This window comes from Doryrhamphus excisus, chromosome 12, assembly GCF_030265055.1.
Source record: "Doryrhamphus excisus isolate RoL2022-K1 chromosome 12, RoL_Dexc_1.0, whole genome shotgun sequence".
Lineage (NCBI taxonomy): Eukaryota > Metazoa > Chordata > Actinopteri > Syngnathiformes > Syngnathidae > Doryrhamphus > Doryrhamphus excisus.
In genome coordinates, this window is record NC_080477.1 from 1107700 (window position 1) to 1131870 (window position 24171).

The 24171-nt window shown below is 44.1% G+C and overlaps 2 protein-coding genes across 3 annotated transcripts in view; one reads left to right on the top strand and one right to left on the bottom strand.

The window, feature by feature from the left end:
* Positions 1-281: 281 nt before the first annotated feature.
* On the bottom strand, positions 282-11712 carry larp6a (La ribonucleoprotein 6, translational regulator a). The gene is made up of 3 exons (XM_058089474.1): positions 10880-11712; positions 4629-4827; positions 282-2248 (listed from the first exon to the last, which is right to left on the bottom strand). The coding sequence occupies exons 1-3, from the start codon at positions 11617-11619 to the stop codon at positions 1130-1132; spliced, it is 2058 nt and encodes a 685-aa protein (XP_057945457.1). The 5' UTR covers positions 11620-11712; the 3' UTR covers positions 282-1129.
* A 5599-nt stretch (positions 11713-17311) lies between these two features.
* LOC131139251 (leucine-rich repeat-containing protein 49) overlaps positions 17312-24171 on the top strand; it is a 33923-nt gene continuing 27063 nt past the window's right edge. The window contains exons 1-8 of one of the 2 annotated variants that reach the window (XM_058088655.1): positions 17312-17709; positions 18547-18609; positions 18701-18767; positions 19116-19205; positions 19278-19380; positions 19489-19692; positions 20292-20358; positions 23571-23714. In XM_058088655.1, coding sequence (XP_057944638.1) covers positions 17623-17709; positions 18547-18609; positions 18701-18767; positions 19116-19205; positions 19278-19380; positions 19489-19692; positions 20292-20358; positions 23571-23714 — 825 coding nt within the window. In that variant the 5' untranslated portion in view covers positions 17312-17622. The remainder of the gene's footprint in view (positions 17710-18546; positions 18610-18700; positions 18768-19115; positions 19206-19277; positions 19381-19488; positions 19693-20291; positions 20359-23570; positions 23715-24171) is intronic. The other variant, XM_058088656.1, reaches the window with a different exon arrangement.

Sequence of the window (24171 nt, forward strand, 5' to 3'; positions counted from 1 at the left end):
GTTTTCTGCGGCGACCCCACATGGGGGGGCCCATGTGGAGGGATGTAGAACTAGCTAGAATGTTTTGTCCACACAATTTACGCAAATTTGGGGTACAATGTGCTGTTTTTATCTAGCAAACAGCATATCATACACTGTCTTTACTAAAGTGTCTTATTTCCTGATCTTATCATACATAGCCATCCAGGTTGACTTTAGTTTACCCATAGTTGTATCACATTACACCAGTTCGTCTCCGCAGATTTTTGCACATATTGCATAAAAATTAGGCACAACCCTCTTTTCGAATTGCAACAAATAAATCCGGTCAGGTGAAGTAGTGTCCTTTATTTGCACAACAGGATTTGCACTATACAAATAACACCAGCTCAGGTAAATACGGCGGAAAAAGCAGCTCTCCTTGCCGGACCCGAGCACCCCCCGACCCTACCCACTCCCTCTTCATTGTGCAGGACGAGAAAACAAATGCCAAGGAGAAATAATAATAATAATAAAAAAAAACAGCTACCTGCTGAACAAACAGACATGGCTCCAGGAGACCCTTCCTTCCAAAAAAAAAAGTGCCAAAAGCATCCAGGAAATTAAAACAAAGAAAATAAAAAAATAATAAATGAAGGTGGCCTTGGTTTAAATAGCATGTAAAAATGGAACTTGCAGTTTAGACAGAAAAAGGCAAATGGTGATTTCCCGCGTACATCAATACACCATCCAAAGAGTGAGGCTTTGACACAAGACAGGACACTAATCCATTTAAAAAAAAAAATAAAAATAAAAATGGCTCGACCCCCACGAAATCAGGAAAAAACACGAAACTCCTTCGACAGCCAAAAAGTGACGTTTTTAGACGGAATTAACCATTCCCGATGGCGTGTCGGAAGTCCTCTTAAAGCAACAGTACTTGAAATGAAGTCAAATGTCCATCAGTTATGTCCGTTACTAATGTCACCACGTCAACAAAAAACAGTTTGTAGAAAAATAGAACAAACTGAAAACAGATTCACTCAACAAAAATAGATCTCCACAGTCTCAAATAAAGGGTGGGGGGGGCCCCCACAGGACAGCTCGGGTCGGATCCCCAAGGTAGGGGGGTACTACCCAGGGTGGGATGCTTTTTGGCGACGTTCACGCGTCAAGTCTGAGTGGCGGCGCTCTTCCCTCTCTCCCCCGGCGCCGCACAGTGAAAGCCGCGGGTTCCGTCGGGGCCGCGCGGAAGTCTCACGACACCCGGCGGTAGCCCGTCGGCGTTCTGGATCTTCCGTCCCAGCATGGGGCTTCCCACCGGGCTGCTCTCCTGCGAGGCCACTTGCTTACGCCGCTGCACCCACGGACTCCCGGATGGAGTCAGGCTACTGTCCGAGGAGTAGTCGGCCCAGCGGCGCCCCGCCTCGGGGCTCAGCCGGCCCTCGCTGGCTAAGGGAGACTTGTGGGAGTGAGCGGACTTGCGCTGAGGACATGGACTGGCACGGGGGCTGGACCACGGGCTGTTGCGGGGCGACATGCCGGGACTGAGGTGATTGTTCTGGAAGGCGAGTCCGGCGGCGGTGGGGCTGAGCTTGTTGCAGGATTGGGACTTTCGGGCCAGCCGGGGCGACGTCGGGGTGCTCTCCGTCTCGGAGGAGCTGCACGCCGAGTCCTCGCCGTGGTACTGGAGCTCCCGCACTCTGCTGTTGAGCGAGCGGCTTTTGCGCATCCCCGTGGTCGGCACCCCCTCCTCGCGGGGGCGCTCCTTCTGGATTTTCTTTTTGGGTGGTTTGGTTCCAATCAGGACGACCTTCAAGCCCAGCGAGCTTGAACCCCCATCCTCGCTTCCGACAGCTTCGTTGGCTTTAACCGCCGCCTCCACCTCCTCAAACTCCACAATGGCGCACTCCTCCGTGCCGAGCTGAGCGTAGCGGCTGCTCAGCCTCTTCAGGTCGGCCGGCAGGTCCTTGCCGGGCTTCAGGACCCGGACGGAGGCGATGGCGCCATACGTCCCGAAGGCTTTGAGCAGCAGCTTCATCAGCTGCTCCTGCTGAGCCGACCCGCCCTCGCCGCCCCCGTTCTCCTTGACGCCGCGCGTGATCTCCGCTAGCTCGGGCCAGCGCGTCAGCTCGCTCAGCAGTAGCATGCGACTGGGCAAAGACTCGCTGGCGAAGACCGGCACGGCCGACTTGCGCCGCACCTTCCGGCCCTCGTCGTTGAGCTCCAGAACTTTGGAGTGTCTCAGGGCAAAGGCGGTTGTTCTCCAGTCGCGGGTCAAGTGTTTGACCTGCAACAGAGAGACAATTAGCCGCTATTAGCCGCTATTAGCCGCTATTAGCCGCTATTAGCCGCTATTAGCCGCTATTAGCCGCAATAGCTTGTTGGGAAAGTTAGTGTACCGTTTGTCCACATGTAGGTTTTACACATACATGACTTCAACAAAACATCAGTCAACAATCAAGCACCAAAAAGCCAATAATAACAACATTTCCTGAGAATATAAGGGCATGCCCAATAATATAATGATATCTTTGCGTCAACATAAGCGGCGTAGAATTATTTCCAATTTCCACGTCGTCTTGTTTTGAGCCCAAGTTTTGAATTTCACCGATTGCATCAGTCCAGAATGTCTTACTTTGCACCGTACTTTGCACTTATACAGATGTTTGTGCCATGTAGAAATGTGCAACTTTACAAATTGTGTCCTTACCAGAATTCATTTTGATTTTTATTTATGCATTTACTAAGTATAACCTCTTACTTGATAGGGAAACATTATTTTATTTGTATTTAATTTATATTTTAGTTAATTTTATGACTTTTTAAAATGACTTTTGGTTTTCTCCGGGTACTCCAGTTTCCTCCCACATTCCAAAAACATGCTAGGTTAATTAGCCACTCCAAATTGTCCATAGGTATGAATGTGAGTGTGAATGGTTGTTTGTCTATATGTGCCCTGTGATTGGCTGGCCACCAGTCCAGGGTGTACCCCGCCTCTCGCCCCAAGACAGCTGGGATAGGCTCCAGCAACCCCGCAAGCCTCGTGAGGATAAGCGGTAGAAAATGAATGAATGAATGAAAGAGTGTTAAGTTGGTGTGTGATGAGTTTAGTGTTATTTGTAAGAACACTAACACATTCCAAAAACATGCTAGGTTAATTGGCCACTCCAAATTGTCCATAGGTATGAATGTGAGTGTGAATGGTTGTTTGTCTATATGTGCCCTGTGATTGGCTGGCCACCAGTCCAGGGTGTACCCCGCCTCTCGCCCCAAGACAGCTGGGATAGGCTCCAGCAACCCCGCAACCCTCGTGAGGATAAGCGGTAGAAAATGAATGAATGAATGAAAGAGTGTTAAGTTGGTGTGTAATGAGTTTAGTGTTATTTGTAAGAACACTAACACATTCCAAAAACATGCTAGGTTAATTAGCCACTCCAAATTGTCCATAGGTATGAATGTGAGTGTGAATGGTTGTTTGTCTATATGTGCCCTGGGATTTGCTGGCCACCAGTCCAGGGTGGCGACCCTAGTGGGGATAAGCAGTATAGAAAATGTATGGACGGTTCCACTGAAATTTGAACGATTATTAGTACTACTACTAGTAGTAGTAGGCTAGTATTAGCCTGCTTATTGGCTTGCTTATTAGCCTGCTTTTGCCCTATTATATAAAATTAGTAAAAATTAGTAAAATTAATAAAAAATATCAAATTATTTAGGGGGGCTTAAGAACAAAGTGGGGTTTTCTCCACTCCAAATTGTCCATAGGTATGAATGGAATGTGAGTGTGAATGGTTGTTTGTCTATATGTGCCCTGTGATTGGCTGGCCAGCTGGGATAGGCTCCAGCACCCCCGCGACCCTCGTGATGATAAGCGGTAGAAAATTAATGAATAAATGAACGATTCGGTTGAGCTGGTTTCATAATTATACCTCTTGAGTGTTCAGTTGGTGTGTGATGAGTTTAGTGTTCTTTGTAAGAACACATTCCAAAAACATGCTAGGTTAATTAGCGACTTCAAATTGTCCATAGGTATGAATGTGAGTGTGAATGGTTGTTTGTCTATATGTGCCCTGCGATTGGCTGGCCACCAGTCCAGGGTGGACCCCGCCTCTCGCCCCAAGACAGCTGGGATAGGCTCCAGCACCCCCGCGACCCTCGTAAGGAAAAAGCGGTAGAAAATCAATGAATGAATGAATATTTTTATGAGAAATCTAAATGTGTCGCTTTTTCTATGACTTATGCAATATTCATACGTCCTATTTTGGACGTATAAGTTGGCATCATTCATTACAGCAAGTGCGGCCTGACTTGCAGGAAGAGGTGCTGCCAGTATCGGTTGATATCAGTTTGGGAAATGAAGTGCTGGACTATATGGAATATTCTTCAGATAGCCGGTATCGAACATCTGTAGACAAAATGCGGTAGAATATGTGCAACTCGCCACTGATGTTTGTCCGTTGTTGTTGTAGATATCAAAGACAAAAAAAACCCACTTTGATTTATGTTTATGTATGTAAGAGTTTCCATTGTTGATAGGCCACCGAACGTGAGCGATCAGTAGCGACGTCGAGTCGCTTTACGAGCTAATTTGTAGTCATACGAGCCCCGCGGGGAAGTCAAACGACTCCCTTTTGTGTGTCTGAGCCATTTGCGTTTGCCATGGTTACCTTTTTAAAAGAGGTCAGCAACTTCACGCTCACAAAACCCAGCTTGTTGCGTCTGACGTGCTTGAGCAGGAAGGCGTCGTGCTCGAGGTTCTCGTCCGACAGGTAGTACTCGATCTGGGCCACCAGCTTTTGGATGAGCTCCGCGTCCGGCGGCTGCCAGCTCTCCTCCTCGAGCTCACCTCCGCTAGTGCCGGCACCGCTACATGAATAGAAAGTTGAAAAGTCACAACAATTGAACTGTCAAATTGTTACCATGACAACATACAGTAAAATGTTCTTCAAAAACATAATAAAATCATGTGTGGTTGAATGCAGTCTATTCGCCAAAAAAGCTAAAACTCAACTCAAAGCACCGGAACACATTTATAGCAACACACATCTTGTGTCTTAAATGGCTTATTTTCCGTTATTATGGCTACCGTATCGGGTAATACCAGTGTAAAGCTGACATAGGGGTGTTATATCATGTCTAGAGGGCTCTAATAATTCAAAACCTACTTAGAAGGTTGTAAACAAGGTACAGGGTACTGTATGGTGCTCTTACAAGTACTCTAAGATGCTTTTTTTGTTAAAAAAAAACTTCAATTATATTAGGAAAGCAGGAAGTGAACAAATGTAACAGTTACTGATTGTAAAAGTACCAGATGGAGGGTACTGGTGGCCAGCCAATCACAGGGCACATATAGACAAACAACCATTCACACTCACATTCATACCTATGGACAATTTGGAGTGGCTAATTAACCTAGCATGTTTTTGGAATGTGGGAGGAAACCGGAGTACCCGGAGAAAACCCACGCATGCACGGGGAGAACATGCAAACTCCACACAGAGATGGCCGAGGGTGGAATTGAACCCTGGTCTCCTAGCTGTGAGGTCTGCGCGCTAACCACTCGACCGCCGTGCCGCCTCACTCAGAATTAGCGGTGGGCAAAACGGATCATTCCGCTTCATTCAGTAAAAAGATCCGTTCATTTCGGTCAATCGGTCGTTAGCGTGTGTGCGTAGACCCGGTCAGTCGTGTCGAGTCGGTCCGTTCACTCGTGTTCACGTTCGTTCCGACTCAACGGCTCACCAACTCGTGCTGTGTCGGTCATGAATGAAACGGGTACTTTATGGGCGGTTCATTCGTTCGAGAAAAAGAACTAGTTCTTTTGACCCATTCGTTCACGAACGCCACACGGCTACTTATAATCAAAACATGGCGGCGGCCGCGGCCAGAAGAAGAGATCACGCAACAGAGTATCCAAAGTATGGGAATACTTCACACCAAAAGGTAACGAATCACTGGTTTGGGACCTATGCAAAATTGAGATGGAATATCACAAAAGCACGACGGCGATGCACCCGGAAGTACCCGGGAACCGCTTGTGAGGATAATTTAAATGTCCAACTCTTCCACATTTGACATTCGTCACAATAAGGTGACAAGTTACACGATTCCCTGACAAGCTGCATGGAGAGTCACCAGGTCTCGCTGCCAGGACCTCTCCATCTGAGGGTGCACAGTCACAGGCGTAACCCCTCCCACACAGAATATGTCAGATCACTAAAACCAATCACCCCCCCCATCATCATCATCATTCATCATCATCATCATCAACCTTCCCCTGGCACGAATTCACAAGGAAAAATCAAGGCAAATGCCACCAGAAGCCTTGCAGATGAGAAGTCGAGGGGGCTCCGAGTTTGAATTTGGTCGGGATGACTCATCACCTTCCCCAGCACCCCCCCCCCCCCTTTCCCACCCCATCCATCCTTCGCAGTGCACTGCTTCCAGCAAGCTGATCACATAGCTGGCACGAGCCGGCATCTTCCCTCGGACTTAGAAACGAACGCTTTGTCGGATGACGTGAATCAAAATCAGAATTCAGTCAAATCTCTCAACTGTCATCAGACGCCGCTCGACATGGCAAGCCAAATATTTACTGCAGTCGCCACGATGAAGTCTGAGTGCAGCGTCTACATCTTCCATTCATGGTACTATTGCTGCTGTTGCCATAACTGGACTAGAAGTCGCACACGGCCGAAAATGCATAATTAGGTAGAAAAAAAAAAAGAGACCCGAGTTCAATTCCACCCTCGGCCATCTCTGTGTGGAGTTTGCATGTTCTCCCCGTGCATGCGTGGGTTTTTTCTCCGGGTACTCCGGTTTCCTCCCACATTCCAAAAACATGCTAGGTTAATTAGCCACTCCAAATTGTCCATAGGTATGAATGTGAGTGTGAATGGTTGTTTGTCTATATGTGCCCTGTGATTGGCTGGCCACCAGTCCAGGGTGTACCCCGCCTCTTGCCGGAAGTCAGCTGGGATAGGCTCCAGCACCCCGCGACCCTTGTGAGGATAAGCGGTAGAAAATGAATGAAGTCGCACTGGAGTATAAGTTGCACAAGACCAAAAATGCATAATTAGGTGGAAAAAAACATACATAAGTCGCACTGGAGTATAAGTTGCACAAGACCAAAAATGCATAATTAGGTGGGAAAAAAAACATACATAAGTTGCACAAGACCAAAAATGCATAATTAGGTAGAAAAAAAACATACATAAGTCGCACTGGAGTACAAGTCGCACAAGGCCAAAAATGCATAATTAGGTAGAAAAAAAACATACATAAGTCGCACTGGAGTACAAGTCGCACAAGGCCAAAAATGCATAATTAGGTAGAAAAAAACATACATAAGTCGCACTGGAGTATAAGTCGCACAAGGCCAAAAATGCATAATTACGTAGAAAAAAACATACATAAGTCGCACTGGAGTATAAGTCCCACAAGGCCATAAATGCATAATTAGGTAGAAAAAAACATACATAAGTCGCACTGGAGTATAAGTCGCACAAGGCCAAAAATGCATAATTAGGTAGAAAAAAACATACATAAGTCGCACTGGAATATAAGTCGCACAAGACCAAAAATGCATAATTAGGTGGAAAAAAACATACATAAGTCGCACTGGAGCATAAGTCGCACAAGACCAAAAATGCATAATTAGGTATAAAAAAACATACATAAGTCACACTGGAGTATAAGTTGCATTTTTTGCGGGTAATTTATTTGAACTACTTGTCTAAAACAGACATTAGGTCCTCTTGGAAGGCAAGTTGTAAGAATAAAAGAATAGAGAACAGGCTGAATAGGTGTAAGATATGCTAACACAATGCTTATTCAGCTACACTAAAAATAAACATGAACACAAAAGGTGTCCAGTGTTTATGGAACATAAACACTTTTTTCATTTATAAGTCGCTCTGGAGTATAAGTGGCAGGAACAGCCAACCTATGTTCCAGAAAATACAGAATATACACCAACACCATTTTTTTTTCAACCCCATGTGGCCCGTGAATCAAAAAGTTTGCCCACCCTTGTGCTCGGACATGCTAGCCAGGCAGGAACGTTCCGACGTTGGGGCTGTGTTGTTAATGGAGCAGCCAAGACTACCCATGCAGGGACTATTAATCTACCATCTATAATCCTTAAGAAGAGACACGGGATGAATCTATTCCGCCTGTCAAACCTTGCCTCGGGCCACCACCGCAAAGCAAGGCTGCGTTTTTTGGTTCATGCTAGGTGTAGCGTTCCTTTCTATGTTGCTATGTCAACTCAACGCACCCAGGAAGGACGTTCCGGTTATGCCTAAAAATATTATGTGTTCATGATACAGGTTACCATGAACGTACCCGTTAGTAGAAAACCATAAAAACTTGTTGGATGTGTTTTAATAGAATTACTTATACTTATTTTATTATTACTTATATCTTTACAAGCTAAATAACAGAGAAAACATAAGGATTGTCGATAATGGGCTCAACAATTAATCGATTATCCAATTAATTAGACAATTATTTTGGTATTTGATTCAACGTTTTTTGATTTCATAATGTAAATATCCTCCGATTTCAGGCTCTCAAATAAAAGCAGACGTATTTTTGTGTTTTAGGCAAAACAGGATGTTTACACTTATCAACTTGGACTTTGGAAAACAGCGGTCAACATTCTTGCTACGTTCCTGATACGTTGTGGACTGTTTGTGTTTGGTTCATATTGATTTGGTCCGTCCGGGACCGGGGTCTGGGGTCGGCAACCTTTACTATAAGAAGAGGCATTTAGCATCGAGTCTCTTCCCACACAAAGAAGCACAAAACAGGTGACACACAAAGCTATTAGCGCTACAAAGCTACAAGGCGTGACTACACTGCTCTCTTTGTGCTTGTAGTCCAGGTAGGAACTTATGGGGGGGGGGGATAAAAATAGCAGGCGGTGACGCGGGGAATTAGATTAAGGTGAAGGTGCCATCCTTTATCTCCTCTCTCTGGGGTGTCTGGTCCACTTCCACAGGTGCCGGAGCGTCTTTCCCGTTTTCCCGTCACTGTCCCGGCCTGCAGGACAATCCTCAAGTGCGAGATGATTTTTTATGATTTGACTTTTTTTTTTTTTTTTTTTTTTTTAACACCGCAGGCATGCTACCTTGCGCTTCCACGACGGTACAATATGGTGTCGATTGGCAGCCGTTGCCGTGCCAACACCTGTTGCCGTTTTCATTTAAAAAGCAGCTCATTCCTTTGAAAGAAGAACGATCGAGTTGTTTGCTTTGAGGGCTTTTCATGCCGACATGACGGCTCGCATTGTAGCTGTGAAACGCAGCTTGATAACCAATTGTTTATTGCGCCGCTTCTCAAATAGCGAGGCAGCGGGCGCTACGACGTACCGTATACCAACATGTAATAGTATCCATTTAAGCTCGTGACAGCAACTCATACAGTGGTTTGTACATATAAATACCTACAATGTTATTTCAAACGGCTGTCCATTGACAGATATGAATAAGAACAGAGATAATAGAGAACCATTATGATACATTTTTGCCATCCTAACCAACATTTCCCGATATTAAGCTAACCCATCCAAGCAAATGGTCCCCCCCCCGCACCGGGGGGTACAGACTTTTTCCACTGAGGGCCGTTTATGAAGAAAGTGCACTAAAACCAACACAATCATTAATCACTAAATTTGTCCGCATAGAAATTCCATTTTGAATGGAAGTTTCTGTAAATTGTTATTTACAGAAACTTCCTGTAAAACTTACTGTAAATTATTGCGTTATTTCGACTTTTTAGTCTCAGACTTTCGACATTTTTTAATCTCAGAATTTCGACTTTTTAATCTCAAAATTTCGACTTTTTATTGCGTTATTTAGACTTCTCAATCTCAGAATTTAGACTTCTCAGAATTTGGACTTTTAATCACGTTATTTTGACATTTAATTGCTTTATTTTGACATTTAATTGCTTTATTTCGACTGTTTTTATCTCAGAATTTCGACTTTTTTATCTCAGAATTTCGACTTTTTTATCTCAGAATTTCGACTTTTTTATCTCAGAATTTCGACTTTTTTATCTCAGAATTTCAGCTTTTTAATCTCAGAATTTCGACTTTTTAATCTCAGAATTTCGACTTTTTTTTATCTCAGAATTTCGACTTTTTTATCTCAGAATTTCGACTTTTTTATCTCAGAATTTCGACTTTTTAATCTCAGAATTTCAACTTTTTAATCTCAGAATGTCGACTTTTTTTATCTCAGAATGTCGACTTTTTTTTATCTCAGAATTTCAACTTTTTTTATCTCAGAATTTCAACTTTTTTTTTCTCAGAATTTCGACTTTTTTTTATCTCAGAATGTCGACTTTTTTTTATCTCAGAATGTCAACTTTTTATCTCAGAATGTCAACTTTTTATCTCAGAATGTCAACTTTTTAATCTCAGAATGTCAACTTTTTAATCTCAGAATGTCGACTTTTTTTTATCTCAGAATGTCGACTTTTTTTTATCTCAGAATTTTGACTTTTTATCTCAGAATTTCGACTTTTTTTATCTCAGAATTTTGACTTTTTATCTCAGAATTTCGACTTTTTAATCTCAGAATTTCGACTTTTTAATCTCGGAATTTCGACTTTTTAATCTCGGAATTTCGACTTACTATTTGGCTATTTTTTTCCCCAGTGGCAGTAACGGGCCTCCATAAAAACGTGCATTTTCCAGTTGCTTCCCACTAAAAGGTCAATGGTTTCTTTTTGCTTTTGGAAAGCACTCAGCTCCATCCATTGATAAATTGAAGCGACTTGTGAAATCAACAGCTTTTGAATGGAGGAATGTCGGTATTTGTGCATATTTGTGCATATTTGCGCATATTTGCGCACATCTTCACCGGACGTGGAACTTTAAAGCGGCTCCCGGATCGCGATCGTGACAAACCTGGACTTGTCGTGTCTGCCGAGTTCGTCTTCGCTGCAGCTGCCGCCAATGAAGTCGACATTCCCGGGCGAGAATTCTTCCGGTTCCTCGTCCTCGGCGGCCTGGATGGCCACCGTGATGGTAACCGTGCCCATCTCCTGCGAGTGCTGGTCCACGGTGATGACCTCATCCACGCCCCTCTCCGAGGACGAATCCGGGGAGCACGCCGCTCGGTGGCTCGGACTCGGGCCGGGGGTCTCCGCGGCCCGGCTCATGTTCCCGGTGTGGGTCGAGGCGCCTGCGCCGGCTCCGTAGCCTCCTAGGGCGGCGGCGGCAGCGGCAGTGGCAGTCGCGGCGGAAGCCGAGCTCGAGTCGAGGACGCGGGGAGGACGCGGCGTCGGCGCTCGACGGCCGCCCTCGCCGCCGCTATGGCTGAGGAGGACCCACGGGGCTCCCAAGACGCGCTCCACGGCTCGCCAGACGACCCCGATCCAGATCCGAGCCTCCGACGGAGGGCCGTGCGGAGCGGCGGGGCTCGTAGCAGCCGGCGAGACGCAGCCTGGAGCAGCAGAGGAGCCACCGCCTTGTACCGCCGCGGCTACTGCTGCTACTTCCTCATATGTAAGAGGCTTTGTGGGATTGGGCCGAGGCGGCGTCTCTTCACGCTCGCTGGCGGCCCACAAGCAGAGGCTGACACAAAGCCGGGAGGGGGGCAACAGGAAGGAGAGGCAGCGCAGGAAGGCGTTCACCAAAGCGTGCATGCTTTATTATTATTTTTTGGGGAATTTAACTCAATCGTGCACAATGTTTTTTTTTTAAGTTGTTGTGTTACGGCGTGAAGACACACCCTTCCCCCGCTAACATGTCTCTAAGTAGGGGAGCGGATTCACGTGTTCCACCCCTAATTGGGGAATTGCTCTGACAATGGACGAGCCCTGAGCCAAGGCTGCTAATTGGATAATAGGCTTGCAGCCTCTGGTGGCACGTAGAGGATGACGAGACTGGACCTTCAGGAAATAGGAAATGGCAAATAAATGCATCAGTACCACTGCAACGGGGGAAGGGGTACCAAAAGGGGTGGTGGTCTTACTTACAATTTATTGCAAAGCTATGGGTCTCCAAAGTGTGGCCCCCAGCATGATGCTACTCGCTCCAAATGTTGTTCTTTTAAACCCAAAAATATCAACCCCCCCCACCTGTGTTTGTAATTATTATGTATATATTATATTATATTATATTATATTATATTATATTATATTATATTATATTATATTATATTATATTATATTATATTATATTATATTATATTATATTATATTATATTATATTATATTATATTATATTATATTATATTATATTATATTATTCATTCATTCATTCATTTTCTACCGCTTATCCTCACAAGGGTCGGGGGTGCTGGAGCCTATCCCAGCTGTCTCGGGGCGAGAGGCAGGGTACACCCTGGACTGGTGGCCAGCCAATCACAGGGCACATATAGACAAACAACCATTCACACTCACATTCATACCTATTCATACCGATTATATTATATTATATTATATTATGTTATATTATATTATATTATGTTATATTATATTATGTACATATTGTTTTCTGCACATAAGGTTATAATAATAATTTTCTATAAAATACATTTTTGTGTCTTGAATGGATTAATTGTATTGAAAAAATGGCCTTGGTTTTCATTTTTCGGTTTTTGTCAAACATTTTGGAATAACTTTTCATTCATTCATTTTCTACCGCTTATCCTCACGAGGGTCACGGGGGGTGCTGGAGCCTATCCCAGCAGTCTCGGGGCGAGACAGGCGGGGTACACTTTGGACTGGTGGCCAGCCAATCACAGGGCACATGTAGACAAACAACCATTCACACTCACATTCATACCTACCTGCGCGCTAACCACTCAACCGCCGTGCAGCCCTACTTTGGCACATTTGTTACATAAAACAACGGCATGAACGGAGTGAGCCCTTTTCTCAATCATATACTGTCTCGGTGGGTGGAGGCGGGGCCGCTAGCATACACACACAGTGCAGAAAAGTAAAATTATTGTTATTCATTCATTTTCTACCGCTTATCCTCATGAGGGTCCCAGGGATGCCAGAGCCTATCCCAGCTGTCTTCGGGCGAGAGAGGCAGGGTACACCCTGGACTGGTGGCCAGCCAATCCCAGGGCACATATAGACAAACAACCATTCACACTCACATTCATACCTATGGACAATTTGGAGTGGCTAATTAACCTAGCATGTTTTTGGAATGTGGGAGGAAACCGGAGTACCCGGAGAAAACCCACGCATGCACGGGGAGAACATGCAAACTTGAACTCGGGTCTCCTAGCTGTGAGGTCTGCGCGCTAACCACTCGACCGCCGTGCAGCCCCTTGGAAGAACTGAAGTACCACCATCGTTTGTTTACTGACACGTGATTAAGTTTATAATGTTGGTTGAAATGTGGTATTTTACTCAAAGCAACATCGGAAAAATACCCAATGAGCAGGATATGGTTGTCGTGGCGACTAGGGAACGCCCATTCCCGTTCAATTCAGTGTAACATGATGGAAAAACGACTTTATATTGCCGTACTTGGACTAAGCTTTCTAATACTAATACTAATACTACACAGAACCTATGTTTGTTTCTTATTGACCTTGGCAGAGGTCCAGTCCGCCATTTCTACATGACGTAATCCCGTGTTTGACAAGCATTTTCCATAAAGCCGTTCAGTGGTCATAACATAAAATGGCTTGTGTGTAGTTGTCGGCGCTACGAATGCAGGCGGCTCTCCTACAGCCGCTTGAGCCAACACTCTGTGACAATCAGCCATAACAGTTTGGTTAGCCATCGCCATCCCTGCATGCAGCATCTGAACTCCCAACATTGGCACGCTCTTCTCACAGCTGGTGGGCAGACTGACTCATTCCCTGCACCACATGCCGTACACACACACACACACGCGCCCAATTCCACTTTGTGGACAATGCAACATGGGAAGCATGTGACTGACAGCTAACCGTGTTCTTCATGACATTTTCTCAAAGCAGCGGGATCATTTCTGCTGATTTTGATGCAAATTGAAAATACCGCTCAACACGGCGCAGATCAAAATTACTCTATTTCCTCGTGTACACGCTAACCACTCGACCACCGTGCAGCCAATTTCAAAAGCTGAGTTAAAATCATTCATATCTTAGCCGTCAAATTTCAGTGGAACTGTCCGTACATTTTCTATACTGCTTATCCCCACTAGGGTCGCCACCCCGGACTGGTGGCCAGCCAATCCCAGGGCACATATAGACAAACAACCATTCACACTCACATTCATACCTATGGACAATTTGGAGTGGCTAATTAACCTAGCATGTTTTTGGAATGTGTTAGGGTTCTGACAAAGAACACTAAACTCATCACACACCAACTTAACACTCATTCATTCATTCATTTTCTACCGCTTATTCTCACGAAGGTCGCGGGGGGTGCTGGAGTCTATCCCAGCTGTCTTTGGAGTGGCTAATTAACCTAGCATGTTTTTGGAATGTGTTCGGGTTCTGACAAAGAACACTAAACTCATCACACACCAACTTAACACTCATTCATTCATTCATTTTCTACCGCTTATTCTCACGAAGGTCGCGGGGGGTGCTGGAGTCTATCCCAGCTGTCTTTGGAGTGGCTAATTAACCTAGCATGTTTTTGGAATGTGTTAGGGTTCTGACAAAGAACACTAAACTCATCACACACCAACTTAACACTCATTCATTCATTCATTTTCTACCGCTTATTCTCACGAAGGTCGCGGGGGGTGCTGGAGTCTATCCCAGCTGTCTTTGGAGTGGCTAATTAACCTAGCATGTTTTTGGAATGTGTTAGGGTTCTGACAAAGAACACTAAACTCATCACACACCAACTTAACACTCATTCATTCATTCATTTTCTACCGCTTATTCTCACGAGGGTCGCGGGGGGTGCTGGAGTCTATCCCAGCTGTCTTTGGAGTGGCTAATTAACCTAGCATGTTTTTGGAATGTGTTCGGGTTCTGACAAAGAACACTAAACTCATCACACACCAACTTAACACTCATTCATTCATTTTCTACCGCTTATTCTCACGAAGGTCGCGGGGGGTGCTGGAGCCTATCCCAGCTGTCTTTGGGCGAGAGGCGGGGTACACCCTGGACTGGTGGCCAGCCAATCCCAGGGCACATATAGACAAACAACCATTCACACTCATATTCATACCTATGGATAATTTGGACTAGCCAATTAACCTAGCATGTTTTTTGTGGCAAAACCCACACTGAGATGGTGGAATCAAACTTGGGTCTCCTAGCTATGAGGCCTACGCACTAACCACTGGTTCACCGTGCAGCCCCTTTACTGTCCAACGAAAAAAACACCCTGGACTGGTGGCCAGCCAATCCCAGGGCACATATAGACAAACAACCATTCACACTCACATTCATACCTATGGACAATTTGGAGTGTCTAATTAACCTAGCATGTTTTTGGCATGTGCGGCCAACATGCTAACCACTTGTCCACCGTGGTCTCACTCTCTCATAATATTGCGTAAAAAAAATCATAAATGATTACAGTTTTTGCGGTACATGGCCTATTATTACTTCATAAATATTGAAAGACAAGTTATACAGTTATCCGCAATATACATGGCGGACGAGTTGTTAGCATGCAGGCCTCACAGCTCGGAGACCCGAGTTCAATTCCACTCTCGGCCATCTCTGTGTGGAGTTTGCATGTTCTCCCCGTGGGTTTTCTCCGGGTACTCCGGTTTCCTCCCACATTCCAAAAACATGCTAGGTTAATTAGCCACTCCAAATTGTCCATAGGTATGAATGTGAGTGTGAATGGTTGTTTGTCTATATGTGCCCTGGGATTGGCTGGCCACCAGTCCAGGGTGGACCCCGCCTCTCTGCCGAAGACAGCGACCCTCGTGAGGATAAGCGGTAGAAAATGAATGAATGTTTTGTTTTTCAGTCTCATTCATACTGAAGATTTGAACGTTAATCGTTTTTCAAACGGCGTCTTTCTCGGATTCCTACAAATGGCCCACACAGACGCAAATAAAAAAGTGAGCCATAAACGAAGCGTAAGTGCTACAAACAAGAGGTGCATCTGGAAACCCGAGGTGGTATTGTGCCAATATGGCTGCTTCCTCGTCACACACACATTTGACAGCCAGCGACCGTGCCAGCTCCCTGAATGGATTGTGACAGGCACTGTGTGGGAAGCCCTTTTGATAAATAAGGACCGCCTCTTCAGAGGAGCTAAATTGCTCTTCGCAGGCCATTTTGTCACATTTGATTCCTTTTAATGACGTATAATTACACGCGGAAAGTATAGTCACAGCGCTGCACTTTTCCCACATTTTGTTATGCAACCGCCTTATTTCTAAATGGAATAAATTATTATTATTTTCCCTTTAAAATTATTCACACAACACCCTTGATGACAACTGTATTAAAAAAAAAATTAAAACAATTCACAACTTTTGTCGTGAAGCTTTCAATTGAGCAAAAATGTGCACCCATTTTTTGCGTACCCACCCGGTTGTCCGTTTTCATTCATGTGTCATTCCATGTGGAATTCCCAAACAGAGCATCCCAACAGTTGCCGACTTAAAAATTTAGTACGACAGCAAAATAACCCACCACGGGGTCAATGAAGCCGCGAGTGGCCACGCTGTGATGAAAAAGGTTATAAACACGACTGAATTCAAGAAGGAACATATTGCAAAGTAGGAACGTACCACCCCCCCCCCTCCCCCTCATTGCTGTTAAATGTTGATTATGGATTTAATCTGGTAATGGTAATGGTTTTATTTCATTTGAACATGCATCAGATTCCAATTGAGTGCATCACATAATCAATTCCCAGTTCCACATGTCCAAAAGGAGTAGGAAGAAGCAAAGCTAATTAAATCAGTAACTTATATTTGTTCACTTCCTGCTTTCCTAATATAATTTAAGGATTTTTTTTTTTATTTTTTGTGACCATTCAATGACATAATGACATAATTTGTCCATTAGTTAGATGTAAATCTGTCATTATTGTCTCTAAAATGTGTTCTTTGTGCGTGTGCATCATTATTTATAACCCACACTGACTTGACCGGTGGGTTGCATGTCAAAGTGGATCCTATAATCCTGGATTGTCTTCCTGGAAAGGCTGAGATGTCAAAGGTCAAGTGTGGCACCACAGCGCAACATGTCTGTTGACCGTATTGCGTATGTATGTGTGTGTGTGTGTACATGTGATTATTTGTGTTGCATTTGCCCTCTGTGCTCTGAGAAGGACGTTGGGAGGGAAGTAAAAGCGTTTCTTGAGCCAGATTAACATCAGAGGATGCGGTAAGTAGCCTCAAGAAATGATACCAACTGGGGTTTTATGCTGTATATTTTTAAAACGATACAAAAAAATAATAAAATAAAACAATACATTGCATCACAGTAGCGGTCGGTCGATTTAATGAAAAGCAGACTTTTGAGCAAGCTAAGTCATTCTAGTGTCGGTTCCCCTACGGAGGGTCTTTTTGGGAAGGCCGGAAGTAAGCGTTACTAAGCAACGCCGCGGTTGTTCGGGCAACGGATCCCGTATCCGCCCCTCGCTTTTTTCCGTGGAAGTTTTAAAGCGCCGAAAGACACGCAGATAACTAATAATGATTTATTTTACGATGAGTCAGAGGTTGTGGAGTTTGCTGTAGTTGTTGCCGGCCAGAGGAGCCGAATGCCGGTGCCAGCGTCAATGGAGTCGGAGCGAACCCGGAAACAAAACAGAACAAACAATGCGAACTTTCTGTTTCTCACGCCCACGGTTAGTTCCACTTTCGGTCATTAAACTCGTCATTTTGACGTTTTGCTTCGCTTAAGAGAAGCTTTTTTTTTTTAAAGAATATAAAAGTTATCGTGAATCCAAAGTTTCAGACTAGCTAGCACGCATGCGCCAATACGTTCACGTTGAATTATCATTTCGACGTCAGGATGTCGCCATTGTTGGCTAGCATTTTGCTAGCATCGGTATCGGATCGATGTTGGCTTTATACTCACAAATATGTGATATTTATTTACTTGGTATTGGAGTGATACATTTTTTTCTTGCCCGTATCTACTAAATAATGAGGAATATGAAATGTAGTCAATAAAAAAGTCATATTGATAATGAATATAATGTCATAACACAAACAGCCATTGTAGGAAAATAACTATGATTATATTAATGGAGGGATAAATGATTATATACTGTATTGTGGCTGTTTTCATTTATATAACTATATGACCTAAATGATTTATCGACATGATTTATCTTGCTATTTTTTTTTATGGTAATGGTTTTATTTCATTTGAACATGCATCAGATTCCAATTGAGTGCATCCCATAATCAGTTCCCAATTACACATGTCCAAAAGGAGTAGGAAGAATCAAAGCTTATTAAATCCTACCCCTCCATCTGGTACTTTTACAATCACTAACTGTTACATTTGTTCACTTCCTGCTTTCCTAATATAATTAAAGTTATTTTTTAATGTATTATTTTTAATCTTGCTAATGTTTATTGCGTATCATATTGCATTGTTTGACCAGTTTATAAGATGATCACCCTAAGATAAACAGGATCATTGTGAACAAAAACTCACAACTCTACTCCCAAAGGTCAACAGCTGCAAATTGCGCCTGAAGACGGTCAAATCGCTCCCAAATGGAGGCCATCGGCCGGTGAGTGACCTAGAAAGCAGACACTGACGTACAGATGTCGTGTTATTGTTCATTTTCAGTTGGCTGATAAAAATATTCTATTATGTTGCAGGCGTCCTCTCCGGATTTTCTAAAGGACCCCTGTTTGACCGTCACAGCCATAAGTCCTCCTCACCCAGGTACAGGAAGTGTTGTCGGTCCCCTGAACAAGACTACATGCAGATAAATGAGAGGATCTGGCACGGACGGGGGCCACGTTGATACCGTTTGTGCATTAAAGATGCTCAAATAAATCCGCAAATTAGCTTTGTGTTATGGCCGACAATGAAAACGGCTCCAAACTATCTTAGTATGGTAAACAGGAGTTCAGAAACACACTGCCGACTCAAAACACGACAATTAATACCTCATGGCGGCGTCTGTTAACCAACGCATAGATAAACACCTTGCCTGTCGCTCTCTGCCGTTGAGTAAATAAACACCAGGTGCCGCTAAATGAGGAACTAGAGTGAGATTTTGATTCGCAGGGGGTGACGTCCGACACAAACACAGCAGGCCCGCTCACAGCGCGGGGGCCAGGTACTACCATCACGCCTCAGTCCCCCACAAGACTGCAGGTAGATACCATTTGAGCAAATGATGGCACCAATGTACCTGAGTACTTGTATCTGAGTTCCTGTCCATGACAGGAGTCTCCGGAGCGCATCATTTCAACGCCACCTCTGGCTTCCCCCTCATTCACTTCCACTGGGATGGCGCCCTATCCAGTCTTCAACGCATTGACCTGGACAGGTAATGTCACATGTCACCACTGGGGGGCAGCAGAGCGCTGTTGAACAGCTACTGTAAGGTAAATACTTTGGAGTGCAATTTTCATCAAGGCTTCCATCATCAATCCAGGCGGTGTCTGCAAGAGTGCCCTCAACTCGGCATCATGGAAGACCTGCAGGTTCTGAACCTGCAGCACAACCTGATCGCAAACATCAGCCGTCTGTCGCTGCTGCAGCAGCTTGTGGTCCTCAACTTGTACGACAACCACATCTCTGACATGAGCGGCATCGAGGAGCTCGCCTGCCTCAGGATCCTCAATCTGGGGAATAACAGGTTTGTTGGTATATAATAAAAATTAATGTTTATTTTTATTACAATTAAAAAAAATAAAAATGTTTAATTTTTAATTTTAAGAAAATGAATGAATCATGAATAATATAATAATAATTTTATAATAATTTAAAATAAAAATGAAATTTAAAGAAATTTAAAAAATTATTTAAAAAAAAAATTAAAAAAAAATTAAAAAATTATTAAAATTAAAATTAAAAAATAATAATGTTAAGGAAATGAATGAATGAATAATAATAATGATAATTTTATAATAATTTAAAATTAAAAAAAAATAATAATAATAGGGCTGCACGGCGGTCGAGTGGTTAGCGCGCAGACCTCCAGGGTGTACCCCAACTCTCGCCCAAAGACAGCTGGGATAGGCTCCAGCACACCCCACGACCCTTGTGAGGATAAGCAGCAGAAAATGAATGAATGAATAATAATAATAATAATTAAACACATGCAATAAGACACTGTGTCATGCGATTGTTGATTGTGAGATGTGTATTTTTTATTTTCATAATTTTCTACATGAAACAGCCAAATGCAATTATTCATCTTCAATAGTGTGTGTCCATTGGCGTCTTCTTTTGCAGGATCCATCAAATATCCTCCCTGGACAACCTACACAGACTCAACATCCTGGATTTGCACCACAATCAGGTAGAATTTGCTATTTTTCCTCTTTTGCGTGTAGTTTTAGTCACTCATGTCTGCTCATGCGGGCGAGCGGCATGAGCGGAGTGACTCCCTTATTTCCTCCACGCTGACTTGAATCATGACCCTCCCCGCCCCTCCCGCCATAAGACGCAGCACTCTAAATTCCAGGGTCAACGTGAGCTGACAGCAGAATTTTTTCCGAGGCATGAAGAGTCATGTTCTCAGCTCTGAAGTCTCGGATCTTGGTATTGGGATTCGTTTAACTCAACGTGTGCAAATAGAGAGTCTGTGCTTGCGATGCAGCATCGAGCAGCGGACTTTAAAGTCTTTTATGAACTTCCTTTGCCATCCATTATAAATGTTCTCTATGGGATTTAAATCAGAGGTGGTCCCATTATTATTATTATCCCATTATTCTCCCCGAAGAAGTCCTTGGTCAAGCCAGCACTGTGAACTGCAGCGTTGTCCTGTTGGAGAACCCAGCTGGTACCACACAGACCAGGACTCTCAGTCATGAGGGATGCCCACCGCAACACCCGCATGTAACCGTCCGCCGTTTGACAACCCTGCACCACCATGCCAGTAACGCTGGAAGGTTTTCCACCTTTCAATGTCCCATGTTTGATGCTCCCTGACGAAGTCTAACGGCCACTTTTGTGACGTTGATGGAGACCACATCTTTGAATTACCGTATTTTACGGAATATAAGTTGCACTTTTTTCCATAGGTTGGCTGTTCCTGCGACTTATAAATGAAAAACGTGTTTATGTTCCATAAACCCTTGACACCTTTTGTGTTCATGTTTATTTTTAGTGTAGCTGAATAAGCATTGTGTTAGCATATCTTACACCTATTCAGCCTGTTCTCTATTCTTTTATTGGTAGAACTTGCCTTCCAAGAGGACCTAATGTCTGTTTTAGTCAAGTAGTTAAAATAAATTACCCGCAAAAAATGCCACTTATACTCCAGTGCGACTTATGTATGTTTTTTTTCTACCTAATTATGCATTTTTGGCCTTTTGCAACTTATACCCCAGTGCAACTTATGTATGTTTTTTTCTTCCTAATTATGCATGTTTGGCCTTGTGCGACTTATACTCCAGTGCGACGTATGTATGTTTTTCTCTACTACCTAATTATGCATTTTTGGCCTTGTGCGACTTATACTCCAGTGCGACTTATGTATGTTTTTTTCTACTACCTAATTATGCATGTTTGGCCTTGTGCGACTTATACTCCAGTGCGACTTATGTATGTTTTTTTCCACCTAATCATGCATTTTTGGCCTTGTGCGACTTATACTCTAGTGCGACTTATGTATGTTTTTTTCTACCTAATTATGCATGTTTGGCCTTGTGCGACTTATACTCCAGTGCGACTTATGTATGTTTTTTTCTACTACCTAATTATGCATGTTTGGCCTTGTGCGACTTATACTCCAGTGCGACTTATGTATGTTTTTTTCTACCTAATTATGCATGTTTGGCCTTGTGCGACTTATACTCCAGTGCGACTTATGTATGTTTTTTTCTACCTAATTATGCATTTTTGGCCTTGTGCGACTTATACTCCGGAGTGTCTTATATTCCAGAAAATACGGTAGTTTTTAGTTTTTGAAAGCCGCAAATGGCATCTGATGGTTATTGGTCTGTAGTTGGCACCAGTAAGCCTTGCTTGCTTATGTCGTTCGACGATCCGACCACATTCAAGAAGAGAAAGCTTCTTATCTTCAGCCAGCAGGAGGGCATGACCGTGTCAGTGCCTGACAGAAAATGAGAATTTTGTGCAGATTTTGGTTTTTCATAGATTTTAAACCTTTGATCAGGTGAAATTTTTGGTTTATTATTTTTATTTCTTTAATTACAAGTTCCAAATGTTTTTTTTTACTCACTGTAGTTTTAATAGTGGATGACTTGTTGTGGTTCCCAGTAAGGTCGGTTAAAAGCCGCCATCATCATGTTCATGTTGTGTCTCAGGTCGCCGCCCACGTCCACTTTCTCAGTGATCTGAGCCTGATTCCTTCAACAGGCTTGGAGCTCTGCTGTGGGAAAGGGCTTCTCCTGCAGATTATAACGTCCCATTCATTTCAGCCCCAATCTTTTTGGGGGCATGCCACCTCCACAAAGTAGCACGTGGCTCACACACGCGTGTGCAAAAAAAAAAAGGACCAGTGAGAAATCAAACGATGAAAAAGATGAACCGTAAAGAGGCCTGCCTCGCTTGAGCTTAACGGCGTTTTGCCAAACACGCCGCCCACGCCGCTCCTCAGAGATGTGACCCCCGAGCCCCCTCGTTTTGTGGCGCCGCTTTACACAAGCCCAGAATCCAAATAAATGAATCATTTCTGCTGTCCTTTGCTCAAAATGGTTCAAAACATTTACCGCATATGGTTGGAAGCTACTGTATTTGCTGTACGCTAATGTTTCAGCTTTAGGAATGATTTGGAGTGCATGAGAAAGCGGGAAGGAAAATCTCTTTTTGACTTTTTGATTTATTAGCAAGTATACTAAACAACCAATGTCATAGCAGTTAGCTGCAAAATGCAACAATGAGGTCATTGAACACAGCAATACAATCTTTTAAAGTGCATATAGAGGTAGATAAGGCTCATGGATTTTGACCACTAATGAGGCCCCGGAGGTTATTTGCTTGTGTGCATGAACCTGGTGACTACAGGAACCTGAACTGGAGGTCCCGACCATCCCAAGATGGCGCAGATGTAAGCTCCGCCTCAGCGACCCGAGCTTTAAATGCGACCTGACACGTTTCAACGAGCTAGCTAAGCTGCAATGCCTTTTTTTTCACACTTGGAGTGGCACTTTGTGCTTTTGTGAACTTTGGCCCCGATGGCGGTCTGCGCCGCACTGAGTGACACCGTGTATTGTCATCGGAGCCTTGTTGGAACAACAAATCCAACGGTGGTCCAAGGCTGCTAGCACGGTGTTGTACAGTGGGGCTAATGGAGGGTAATGATCTTTCAACATGACAGCCCCACTCAGGCACTGCGCAATGGACCGCGTTGGGATTGTAAATGCATCACGTCCAATGGAAAGCGTTGGCATCGCGGTTTCTTTGTATTACACAAGAAACCGTGAAGGCTCTTCCTTTCTAAAGTGGCGTTCTACCTTCAAGGCATTCGTAGCGCTTTGAAAATGTGGCCTCATTCGCACAATGATGAATGACGGCATCGCAACCTTCATCTCTGTCCCACTGCAGATCTGCAGGATGGAGAACCTGAACCACCTGAAGGAGCTGCAGGTGTTGAACTTGGCGGGAAACAACATCGCCAAAGTGGAGAACCTCCAAGGCATGGACTGTTTAACCGAACTCAACCTACGACACAACCGCATCTCGGACGTGGTGAGGATTCCAAAAAACTGTTAGAAACCTCGGCTTCATTCATCGTCATGAACGTTCCTTCGGGCCAGGTCCGTTCCTCTGAAATATCGCTTAGTACGTGAAATCAAATCTGTCCCGTTGCTGCTCCTCGGTGAGACGCAGCCTTCCCCGGGCTCAGCGCTGGAAATCGGATATTCCAAACATAGAAACACTTTTTAATCCGCTAAACAGGACCAGTACACGTCAGAACTGGCCCCTTCGTTCGTATGCAAATCCCCGGAGACAAGTATGGAACCTTCGCCCATCACTCACCCGCACGTTCTCCTCAAGAACCACTTCCTGTGGTAATTATCGGATGTGATGTTTGGCTTGATTAACAGTAGTGGAAAAACCGTGTCATCTCTGGCAGATTGTCCTGGTCTCTGTCATTAGCGCTACACGCTACACGCTACACGCTGCCAAGCTGCCGCTGCACTAG

Coding starts and splice junctions, on each gene's coding strand:
- larp6a (XM_058089474.1), bottom strand. CDS start 11,619: ATGCACGCTTTGGTGAACGCCTTCCTGCGCTGCCTCTCCTTCCTGTTG. Junction 4,828..10,879: donor GGCAGACACGACAAGTCCAG/GTTTGTCACGAT, acceptor CTATTCATGTAG/CGGTGCCGGCACTAGCGGAG. Junction 2,249..4,628: donor TGCTGACCTCTTTTAAAAAG/GTAACCATGGCA, acceptor TCTCTGTTGCAG/GTCAAACACTTGACCCGCGA.